Source organism: Melozone crissalis, unplaced genomic scaffold, assembly GCF_028551555.1.
Source record: "Melozone crissalis strain CALT ecotype California unplaced genomic scaffold, PUWL_Pcris_2 ptg000046l_1, whole genome shotgun sequence".
NCBI lineage: Eukaryota > Metazoa > Chordata > Aves > Passeriformes > Passerellidae > Melozone > Melozone crissalis.
This window is the reverse complement of record NW_026535824.1, coordinates 11511703-11523479: the sequence shown is the minus strand read 5'-3', so window position 1 is coordinate 11523479 and position 11777 is coordinate 11511703. Positions and strand designations below refer to the sequence as shown.

General features: G+C 54.7%; 1 protein-coding gene across 1 annotated transcript; it reads right to left on the bottom strand.

The window, feature by feature from the left end:
* Positions 1-2374: 2374 nt before the first annotated feature.
* LOC128943441 (serine/threonine-protein kinase pim-1-like) lies at positions 2375-3462 on the bottom strand (the record flags this gene model as incomplete). The annotated part of the gene is made up of 2 exons (XM_054286384.1): positions 2375-2487; positions 3120-3462. Coding segments are annotated over 2 exons (456 nt in total), but the record flags the coding sequence as incomplete, so codon positions are not given.
* Between the last annotated feature and the right edge of the window lie 8315 nt (positions 3463-11777).

Genomic DNA, 11777 nt, shown 5'->3' with positions numbered 1-11777 from the left:
CCTTCCTTCTCAGCCTGGGAATGAGCTGCACATTCCCTTTGAAACTGTCAGGAATTTCTTAGAGACACAAAGTCCCACTTACGGCTTTTTGCTCTGGTTTGGAAGTGCAGAAGGGCAATTCTCCATCCACCAGCTCCAGACTGCACTGCCTCAGGAGCACGGCCCACTTGCCAGCTTTGGCCCACTTGTGGCACTTCTAGAGGAGGAAGAAAGTGCAATTGCACAATTCCAGCCAATCAAGAAGGAAGAATGGGACAGACAAAACACCCTGTGCAGATCCAGGCATTCAGCTGGGACTGTGGAGAGTTTGGGTCCTTGCCAGTTGGATGTGTGTCCCCAGCTGCAATCTCTGGGCCTGCAGCAGAGTCTCACTCACCTGCCAAAGCAGAAAGCTCAGGCACTGTGCTCGCAACGGGCTCGTCTGATGCAGAGCTGTCAGAGCGATGTGAGGGCAGAGCCAGCCCAGCTGGGCCCAGGGCTGAGCCCAGCAGAGCCCTGGCAGAGCCCAGAGCAGCCTCAGCACCCGCAGAGCCTGGCTGCAAGGAGAGAAAGCAGAAACCGCCTGTCAGCTGAGGGCTCCTGTGCCCTTGTGCCAAGGCCTGCGGTGCCCAGGCCATGCTGGCTGTGCCCAGAGCTGTGCCCAGAGCTGCCCATCCCTGCTGCCTTTGGCAGCAGAGCAGGAGGGCAGCACATGTGCCCAGCCTGCAGCCAGCCACGGCACATCCAGCCCTCAGCAGCTGCCCAGAGCAGGATGCTCCTGTGCTCGCTGCCAGCTCCCAAAAGCTCTGATCCCACCCTGCCAAGCACACAGGGACCCACCTCACACCAGCCACGGCTGCAAGAAAAGCTGCTCCCAAACCACGCCTCAGCCTTCTCCAAGGGCATGGCCCATCCACACCACAGCTGCTCCCAAGCACTTCCCCATCCACACTGGACCACCTTGAATGCTTCCTCTGGAAAAATAAACAACACATTCTTGAAAAGATATTAGATGCAAAAAGGGAAAACAAGAAAAACGGTAAAAACTCTTATCTGTGTCAGGGCCTTGAGGAAGGCCCAACCCCCACATGCCAGGGAAAAACCCAGCCATGGGTGAGGGAAGCCCACACTTTCTCTCTTCCCCCCTGCACTGCCGCCAAAAATCACAGTAACCCCAAAGCAAACAAGGGCAGTGAAGCAGCCCAAGCCCTTCCTTGCCTGCACAGCAAAGCAGCTGTGCTCAGGTTCTGGAGTCCCACCTCTGCTCCCACCATAGGGGTTTGTTTGTGTTGGCCTGGCTGCCCCAGCCCCAGCCCCAGCCCGGGGCACGGTGGGTGCTGGGGGCTTTTGAGAGGGCCAGGAGCCCACTCCCATTTCATACCCACCCCAGCCCATGCCCCAGCCCTGCCAAAAGCAGCTGGGCAGCCACTGAAGAATGAGTTGCATCTGCCCCAGCAAAGGGGGAACCTTTGGTTCCCAGCCAGGCTGGGCAATGCCCAAATCTGAGAGCATCCCCCTGCATGTGGACTCATCTGCAAATTCACTGTGGAGCCTGGCTTTGAAGAAGGTGCCAGAATCAAAGTCCATCATCTTCAGCTGGCCAGGCTGAGGAAGAGCTTGTCATCCTTGGTGTCCTCCTCACTCTCTCCAGCAGCAGCCCCACCCGGTACAGCTTCTCCAGGGGCTCCTTCTCCTTCCCTGGGGGCAGACCAGGCTCTCAGGGCTCTGCCCAGGGCCCCAGCTGTCAGGAAACCAGGACAAGCAAAACCAGATGGGATGGCGGCCACCAGTGCTGGGCAGAGCAGCTCAGCTCCAGCCCAAGGGCTGCGTGTTCCCATCCCATGACCCCGGTGCAGTGACACTGGCAGCACAAAAAGGGCTGGGTTCCTTTGCTTCTCATTGCCAAGGCATGTGTGGAGCTGGAACTTACCAGGGCCCTGGATCAAAGTATGCCTGTGGCTCTCTCCCTTCTTCTAGGGCAGATGAATATCCTGCATCCAAGGATGACAGAACAGCTCTTCTAATGAGGGCCTTTCCAAGTCCAGCATGGATAAACACCGCCTGATCAGATCTTGGCACTCTGGGCAGAGAAACCAGAAACCACCACTTAGTTGGAGAAGGCTCCTATTGGCTTTGCCCCACCATTCCCATGCACAGGCCATGCTGGATGTGCTCAAAGCTGGGCCTAAACTTTCCCATCCATTCCCTGTTTTGGAGGAGAGCAGGACATTTGCCACCTCCTCAGCAGCTGCCAGTGCAGGATGCCCACGAGCCTGCTGCTGTCTCCCAGCACTGGGATTCCCCCCGTGCCCAGAGATGAGGATCCACCTTGAGAGAGCCGTTCTGGCAGCGAGAGCTGATGGTCCCAGCTGATGTTCTGGCACCTCCTGAAAGGGTGCTCCCCACAGACCATCTGGTGCAGCAGGATGCCCAGGGACCAGATGGTAGCTGGCTTGCCATAGTACCAGCCAAAGTGGGTCCATTCCGGGGGGCTGTATGACCGTGTTCCTATGGAATACAGATGGAGTTCATCAGGGGGATGAGGCTGTTCCCAGAGCCTGGCCCCAGCATCCCTAGGCATGTGGGGGCTGCCCCAGTGGCAAACAGGGTGAGCATTGCCCTCTCACCAGCACCTGGGACTTGTGTACAGACTTGGGGTTGGAAAAGAAGCCACTGGTGTTTCAAGAGGGCAGTGGAAGCCCTGGCAAGGCCTGACCATAACAAGGAAGAACCCACCCAGTGCTGGGAAAAACCATGCTCTCATCCTCCCGGCCTGCATTGCCCCAAAAACCATTATGAACCCCAACAGACCAGGTGAGTGGAGCAGTCCAAGCCCTTTCTCACCTGCACACCAAACCGGCTGGGCACAGGTTCTGGTTCTCCCTCTCTGCTACCCCCACCCACGGGTATTTTTGTTGGGCTGGCTGCCCCAGCACCAGTTCTGGGCAGAGTGGGGGGCAAAGGCTGCCAGCAGGGCTGGAAGATGGCTACCCACTCAGCCCTGAGTTTCAAAAGAAACTCGCTGAAGACTCAGTGACATGAAGGGCCGCAAAAGAGAGAATCCCTGCTGCCACAGTCAGCTTGGGCTGGGAGATGTTGGGTCATGAGATGCTGGGCCCAGGAGCCCTGCGTGGGCTCACCTGCAAAGTGCGTGTAGGCTGTGTCCTGCAGGTAGGTGCCACAGCCAAAGTCAATCAATTTGGCCTGCCCGGTGGCCAGATCAACCAGGATGTTCCCTGGTTTGATGTCACGGTGCAGGACCCCGCAGCTGGTGCAGTGCCGCACGGCCTCCAGCACCTGGCGGAACAGCTCCCGTGCCTCCTCCTCGGGCAGGAACCGCCGTGCCCGAATGAAACGATGCAGGTCCTGACACCGCTCTGGCCGCTCCAGCACCATCAAGATGTCCTTGGGGAGCTCAAGCCACTCCAGCATCTGGACCACACCGGGGAAGCCAGTGGACACCTTGGCCAGCAGCACAATCTCCAGGGGTGCGCTGGTGCCGTCGGGCTGCGGGAGGAGCACGATGCCGTCAGTGGAGCCGATGCCGTGCCGGGGCTCGTGAAGCCCTCAGCCAGCCCGGGATGCTCTGCGCCCTGCGCTGGCCCCACGCCCGCTCTCCCTCGGGGCGCCCTGGCGGCTCCCACCGTGCCGGGCCTCGGCTCATTCCCGCCCGGCACGGTCCGGCTGCTGCCGCTGGCCCTGCTCACTCACCAGCTTGCCCCAGTGCAGGACGCGGTTCCGTGGCACCCTTTTGATGGCCACCTGCAAGTCAAGGGGAGTAGAGGGCTCAGCTCACCGCCTTCCCTGCCCAGCCCCATTCTCTGCCCTCCTCCTCCTCCTCCTCCGCCCCCTCCCCTCGTCCGCCGCTCACCGGGGCGCCGTCCGAGAGCCGCGTGGCCGCGAAGACGCTGCCGAAGCCGCCGCGCCCCAGCAGCGAACCCAGCCTGTACCGCTCCTGCAGGCCCTGCTGAGTCTGCCCTGCGGGCGGGACGCGGCGGTCAGCGCTCGGCCCGGGGCCAGCAACGGCCCCCGAGCGCCCCTCACCCGCCCCGGGCCGGCCATGCCCAGGCGTTCGCTCCCGGGAACGCGGCACGGGAGGCTCGGGGCTGGCGGCCGCGCTGCCGAGAGGCGGAGCTCGGGCCGGGGAAGCCGCAGCGGAAGCGGCGGGAGCGGCCGCGCCGCCTGTGTCCTCCGCGGGCCCCTGGAGGAGCCGGGGCCGGGGCCGCGGTCGGGACCGGAGCCTGCCTCGGATCCGGGGCCGGGCTCGGGCCAGGCGGAGCCGAAGGGCGGCGATGCCGCCCCCGCACCAGGCACTGATGCCCGCCCAGCAGCGCCACCGCCAGTACGGCCAGAGCCAAGCGGAGGCGAGACCGCGGCGGGACGGCCGGGGCCGGGCACGGGGCAGCCCCGCCCGGGGCCGGGGGCGGGCCGGGAGCATGGCCCGGCCCGGCAGGGGACAGGGAGGCGGGGAGAGGAGAGGGACGCCGGGCAAGGGACCCCGAGAGAAGGGTGCCCGACAGCGGGAGAGAGAGAGAAGAATGAGAATGAGAGTGAGAGTGAGAATGAGAATGAGAATGAGAATGAGAATGAGAATGAGAATGAGAATGAGAAGCAGTGTTTAGGGTCTGTGCTCTTTTTGCTGCCGACGCTGTTGCTGCTGCTGCCGCTGCCGCCGCCGCTGCCGCCGCTGCAACTGAGGCACCGGGGCCGTTCGTCCCCGTGTCCGTTCCCCGCTCGCCCCACGAGCCCCACGTTCGAGCCCCGCGCGCCCCGGGGCCAGCCCCTCCGTCTGCCCAAACACGGGAACTTTGCAGCCTTGAGCCCGGATGCAGAGCCCTGACTCCTGCGCACTGGCACAGCGATCCCCTCGCTTGCTGCTGTGCATTGTCCTTGCTGAGGGTCAAACACTGTCGGGCCACCTTCCCTTGGGGTAGGATTCCTACCTGAGCCCAGCACTGCACTTACATCTCCAGTGTTGCTTTCCAGTAAAAAGAGGAGAAGGAAAACTGTGTGTGGCTCATGGTATTTTAGAACGCCTAAAAATCCCTCAGTCACTGATCTTAGAGGTGAGGTACATCTGGAATTACTGGGATGCAGCATGGAAAAGGGGAGCATAGAAATAAATAGGGGAAAACATCTTGGATTGTTTCTTTCATTTTCATTTCACTTCTGGAAAGCTGTTTCAGTTTTACAGGAATCTTCTCCTGTCTGCTCTTCCCAAGAATCTCTCATGGAGAACAAGGTCAAGCTTCTGTCGCAAGATTTGCCACCAGGAAATTATGCCACTGGTGAAGTTTTCATTGTGACTGTTAGTGCTGGTTTAGGGCAAATTTTGGGAGGAAATCTCCAAAAGGGGACCATCTAGAAAGCAAGTTCAAGCGTCCCCTCCCCCTACTAGTTCAGGGAAAGACTTCCCTTGAGAAAAGTGAAAAAACCCCAGTTTATTTAACAAATAAAGTATTCACAAGCATGAAAAATGAATAATATTAAATCAAACCTCTGACAGTGCTGAAGAGATGTCACATTCAGAAAGTCCTTTTTGTGGGTTGTAGTTGGCTCACTCGGTCTCTTCTAAGTCCCTCTGGTGCTGGAATGCAGCGTCCCAGAGCTCAGGGGGCCACATGTGTGAGCTGCAGGTGTTTTCCTGGGTTTTCAATCCAGAGCAGGTTTAAACACTTCCAAGAAAAAGGAAAGTCACAGCCCGAGGAACTTCTCTGCCCCAGCTAGCTAAAAAACAATTGCTAGACCTGGACTGTGAAGGCATCAGGAATTTTCCAAATCTGGGCACTGGCGCTTCAGGCAAACACCAGAGCTGGATGGTGCTGGAGCCAGAACCTGCACATTTCCAAACTTTGGCTTTCTGTGCCAGCAAATCACTGGACTTGGGCTGTGCCAGCACCAGGAAGTTTTCAGATCTGGGCGCCGGCACTGCCAGCAAACACCAGATCTGGGTGGTGTCATTGCCAGCAACAGAAATCTGCCAGATTTGGGCTCTGCTGGCACCAGGAAATTTCCAAATCTGGGTTCTGGTGCAGCAAACACAAGATGTGGGCGGTGCCAGACCAAGTGGCAGGAAGCTGCCACGGGCTTTGGATTTCTGTGCCAGCAAATTGCTGCACTTGGGCTGTGCCAGAACAGGGAAATGTCCACATCTGGGCACTGGCAGTGCCAGCAAACAGCCCATTTCAGGCACCAGGCTCCAGGCAGGACTGGATCTGGATGCCTTCCTCTTTTCTTTTCTTCTTTCCTTCCTTCTTTCTTGGGATCCTGCTGCCAGCAAACTCCAGATTGGGCAGTGCTGGCAAGGGGAAATTGCCAGGTTTTAGCTTTCTTTGCCAGCAAATTCTGGACATGGGCGGTGCCAGAAGAGGGAAATTGCCAGATGTGGGCACTGGTAGTGCCAGCGCACACCAGATCTGGGTGGGGAATCTGCCAGCACCAGGAAATTGCCAGATGTTAACTTTCAGTGCCAGCATATTGCTGGAATTATGCTGTGCAGGAACCTGAAAAATTCTGTATCTGGGCACTTGTGGTGTCAGCAAACACAAGATTGGGTTGCTGTAGGTACCAGGTATTTGCAAGGTTTTGGCTTTCTTTGCCAGAAAATTCCTGGACTTGGGCTGTGCTGGCACTGGGAAATTCCCGCATCTGGGCACTGGTGGTGCCAGCAAACACCGGATCTTGGCATTGCCAATGACGGTAGCAGGGAATTGCCAGATTGTGGCTTTCTTTACCAGAAAATTGCTGGACTTGGCTCTGCCAGAACAGGGAAATATCCAGATCTGAGCACTGGCAGTGGCAGCAAACACCAGATCTGGGCACCTGTACTGGCATCAGGAGACTGCCGGATTTTGGCTTTCTGTGCCAGCAAATTGCTGGACTTGACTGTGCCAGCGCTGGGAAATTTCCAGATCTGGGCACTTGCGCAGCAAACACCAGACCTGGGTGGTGCTGGTGGCAGCACTGGGAAGCTGCTGGGTTCTGGCTTTCTTTGCCAGAAAATTGCTGCATTTCGGTTTTGCTGGCACTGAGAAATTTCCAGATGCTAATTTTGCAGTGCCAGCAAACTGCTGGAATTAGGCTGTGCAGGCATCTGAGACATTCTCGATCTGGGCACTGGCAGTGTCAGCAAACATGAGATCGGGTTGCTGTAGGTACCAGGTCTTTGCTTGGTTTTGACTTTCTTTGCCAGCAAATTGCTGCACTTGGGCTGTGCCAGAATAGGGAAATACCAAGAACTGGGAACTGGCAGTGCCAGCAAACACCACATTTCAGGAAGGACTGGATCTGGACCCGTTCCCTCCCTGCCTCCCACCCTCAGCAAGGTGCCAGAGGGGCTGGAGAGCAGCCAGGCACAAAGGGACCTGCAGAGACTGATGGACAGCAGGCTGGACATGAGCCAGCAGTGTGCCCAGGTGGCCAAGAAGGCCAATGGCTCCTGACCTGGCTCAGAAATGGTGTGGCCAGCAGGAGCAGGGCAGGGATTCTTCCCCTGCGCTCAGCACTGCTTGGGCAGCACCTCAAGTGCTGTGTCCAGTTCTGGGCCCCCAATTTAGGAAGGACATGGAGGGGCCGGAGCGTGTCCAGAGAAGGGCAGCAAGGCTGGGGAGGGGTCTGGAACACAAGAGCTGTGGGGAGTGGCTGAGGGAGCTGGGGTTGTTTATCCTGGAGAAGAGGAGGCCCAGGGGAGACAAGGCGGTGTCAGGGCACAGGTTGGACTTGATGATCTCCATGGCCTGTTCCAGCCTTGCTGATTCTGGCATTCTCTGAAAGCACCCTTGGAGCAGTCACAGGATGAGCCCTGGGCCTCCTCTTCAGCAGCTCCAGCAGCCCAGGTCCCTCAGCTTCTCCTGCCAGCCCCAAAGCCCATCCTGTCAGTCCTGCAGAGCCTCTGCAGCTCCTCCTCACTGCCCAGAACAGGGAGCCCCAGAGCCAGACACAGCAGCCCAGATGTGCCCCCCTGGCCTGGGGTGCCTCTGGCAAGGGAGCAGCACCAGGCGCTGCAGGAGCCTGCAGACAATTGATCTGAAGGCCAAAGCTCCCTAGCTCCTTCTGGAAGAGCAGGAACAGTTCCTCATTCGAGTGTGGTGGAATGCTGGGCACCACAGCTCCAGGCGAGGACTGGACACAAGTTTGCTCCCACTGAGTGCTGTGATGGGTTCTGCAGGAGCTCTGGGCTCCTGTGCTTGCCAGGCACAATGAGGAGAGAAGGAGCCAAGTGCAATGATGTGGGAAATGGATTTGTAGAAAGTTTTTAGAGCCTAATAGAAGGCCCACAAAGTAGGAATCTGTATATAAATCTTGAGACAAGAAATGCTAACTTAAAAATGCCATGGAACAGGACAGATATTGTTGAGAGAAAAATGGAGCTGGAAAAAAAGTTTCAAAAGACGGCCTTGCAAATAAGATTTTGGAAAAACAGAGCTATGAAAGATGCATTGTAGTGGGACCCACGAGGGGCAGTTTTAAATAATTGGCTTTAAGGCATCTACAACGTGGCATGGCAAAAGGCTGATAGACCAAGAAACGCTTATAATGTATTATAATTAGGAAATAGTTGGCTTCTGATTGTGATGGCTTGAATTATAACATCTGTATTGTCTCACCCTTCTCATGAGACTGAAAATGGAATAAAACTTATTAAAACACCTCTCAGTTTCCCCATCTCTAGGTCAAGAAAAGTGTATTATCCAACACACTGACACACCTTTGCCCTGAGCATAACCCAGCCTGGACCAAAGACACTGAAAGGTTTCCCCTTTGGCCCATGTCTCGAAACATCAGGTCTGCTGTTTGACAACTCAGGTTGGGTTGGTGTCAAGGAGTTTCCCTCAGAAATACTGGGTTTGTCTTCCTCTGTGCCTTCCCCTCAGCAGCCTTGGGGATGCTCCTGTGTGAAGCCATCTGTCTCCCACAGTTTGAGACAACTTCAAACAGGATATTGTGCAATAAGTCGTCTCCTCTAAAGTGTTCCAACAATCCCTTTCCAGCAATAGGAAATTATTACTAATAGATGAAAGTGGAAAACCCCCAACAGTTTATTAACAAACAGAATCCCCCCGTGATACGCGTTACAAGAAGGCGCCGGGGTCTCTCTCGGAAGAACAGGAGCTGTCACGGAGCAGTTCCAGCAGCTGATGGAAGCTCGGGGGCTGGTCCGGCGTCGGCTTTCTCCCATGGCAGAGCTCCATGGGGCGGGCAGGGCAGTGAAGCAGCTGGGCTGGAGCCCCTCGCTGCCTTTTCTCCCCGGCGTGGCTCAGCTCACAGACTCGGGCTGGGAGCGGGGCCGCTCTGCTCCTGCCGGCACCGTGTCCCTGGGCTTGGACAAACAGTTTCCTGCCAGGAGAGCCCTGCACACTGCTCCACAGATCTTTCATAAAGGCCCAAACCAACTCCAAACACTCTGTCTGCAGCAGCTTTTCACAAAGGGCTGCAGAAATCCAGGACAGCTGCAAGTGAGTGTTGGAAGGCTCTTGTCTTGTTCCTGACAGCAGAATTCTTGATGATCTTGTGCAATTTTTTTCAGTCGTAACATGAGAGCTGAGGTTTTTTTGTTATAGTACTTTATGATGAATAACAAGCCTTGGGAGCATGAGGTACAGGACTGACATGCAAAAGCATGAGCATATCCTCCAAAGTGGCCAGTTTAATTGTCCATTTTATTACTCTTATATTTACTCCACACTAATAAGGAAAACCCAGCTTTGCTTGGAGGCAAAACAGGCATGGGATACACTACAGTCCCTCGTAGGCTCAGCAGGGCTGGTAGTGACACAGCAGGCAGTCTGCTTAATTCTGAACCACTACAGAGATATATCCCAATCTGGTTTAAGTAGCTTGCTATTATTAAGAGCTCCTTTTCTGCATGAGATACAAAAAGGAGATTCCAAATGATCTTCATGCAAGCATGCAGTAAAGAACTGCTCCTGCTATCCTAACAAAGCGTTTGCTTTGGCAATTACACTCTTCCCATTCATCTGTTGATACAGAAACCTCAGGTTTTCCCCCACACCCCTGCAAGGCTGGCAGTTGCTGTTTCCCATTTCCTGTTCTTCCCTAGAGATGGTGCAGTGGCTGCTTTGAAACAAAAAAGCCCTGAGATCTGGACAGCTTGAAGGAGCATGAAATGCTGATTATGTGCTCATATTGGTAACACCCAGGTCTGCACTGCCCAGTCCTCTGAAGCAGCAGCAGCAGCAGGACCATGCATCATTTGTGTTGGTGGATGTTCATGTTTCTCATGTGCAAGAGCAATGACTTTGAGGAGGGACAAAAATGCCCCTCTTCAAAAAGTGGGTGTGCAAGGAGGTGTGAAGTTTCACAGCCTTTTCTAGGATATTTTAAAAAGATCTAAGAGAATATTGTGGCATGGAGTAGGTCCCTAATTTTGCCTCCAGAGAAATCCCCAAAGGGCACATTCACTCTGCTGCTGATGACAACCCCATAAGCTCATGGACCAGTTTTCCCTGCAACGTGCCACCCTGCCTGGGCTTTACTAGGCCGGGACTAGACCCAGAGCTAAGCAAACACAGGCAGCCAGGTGACATTGTGTAACATCAGAAGCTGGCAACCATGAGGACTTTGCTGTCAGAAGGTTACAGTTTGCACTGGGCCCAGAAGTGTTTTTCCCTAAGGCAAAGCAAATTGAAATGTGAAGTTTCAAAGCTTCAAATGACTATGAAAGGAAACTGCAGAATAATTTCTGGATGGGCAGCATTGTCAATGATCATGCAGCCCACCAACAGCTGGAGCTGAATCCAGAATTGCTTCTTCCAGCTGTGCAGGAATTCATCCCACTGGCAAGCACTGGTCCATGGGAACAAATGATCCCCTAGCTCTGGGCTGAATGGCGCCCAGGCTGCAGTGCAGATTGGAGGAGACCTTGTCACTTGTTATTGGCCTCCCAGTGCACTCATCCTTCTGCAAACAAGGGGCAAAGTGAACAGAGCTGGACTGCTGTCCCCAGTAAATATACATACAGGTGACTTTGCCAAAGCAGTGCATCATTTCCCAGTGAAATACATGACCTCTTCTTACCAATGAAATTGTGATTGAAGACACCTGTGAGCCAGATCTGTGGGAGATTGCAAAGGAGCAAAGCTTTGGGATTTGAGAACACTTCTCTTGGTTTCTTTGCTCAGGCCTTTGGTGAGCACAGAACACACCTAGGTAGAAAACCTTTGACTAGACAGGATCTTTTGGATCCATTGTCCCCCAAATGTGTGGCCCTCTTACAATGACAAGTTGAAAACAGCAGCACAAATGACACAAAGAAACCATGGCCAAAGAGGAAGAGGAGAGGCCCAATGAGGAAAGGATGTGGTGAGACGCTGGCACACTGAGTGAGCTGCACTCCTATAATCTCTAGGCTAGCAGGTCCTGGTCTCACATTCTCCTTTTGGTTTTTTCAATATTGTTTTTTTATTTACTTTTTTTCATCATCAAACTAAAATATATAGAATTAAAAATATGTCATCAAAACTTAAAGACAGAATCAAAACACATTAATTCATAACTACATCTAAAGATCAGAACATACGTACAGCTGTAACTATGAAGCCTAATGCATCAATCCTATTCTTCAAGCACTCTCCATACAGGCGGCAGCTTCTTCCTGAGCTTGGAGGAAAGAGAGCTTTTCTGGACGGGAGGCGAGGACTTTGTGGGTAAGGGAACATGGGAAGTGTCTGAGAAAACTTCTCGGTAAGACTGTAACCAGCCAGGTCTGCAAAATGGAGACCCAAAGTTTAACAGAGGCCACCATGCAAACCTAAAGCAGCTGAAGCTCCATATTTCCT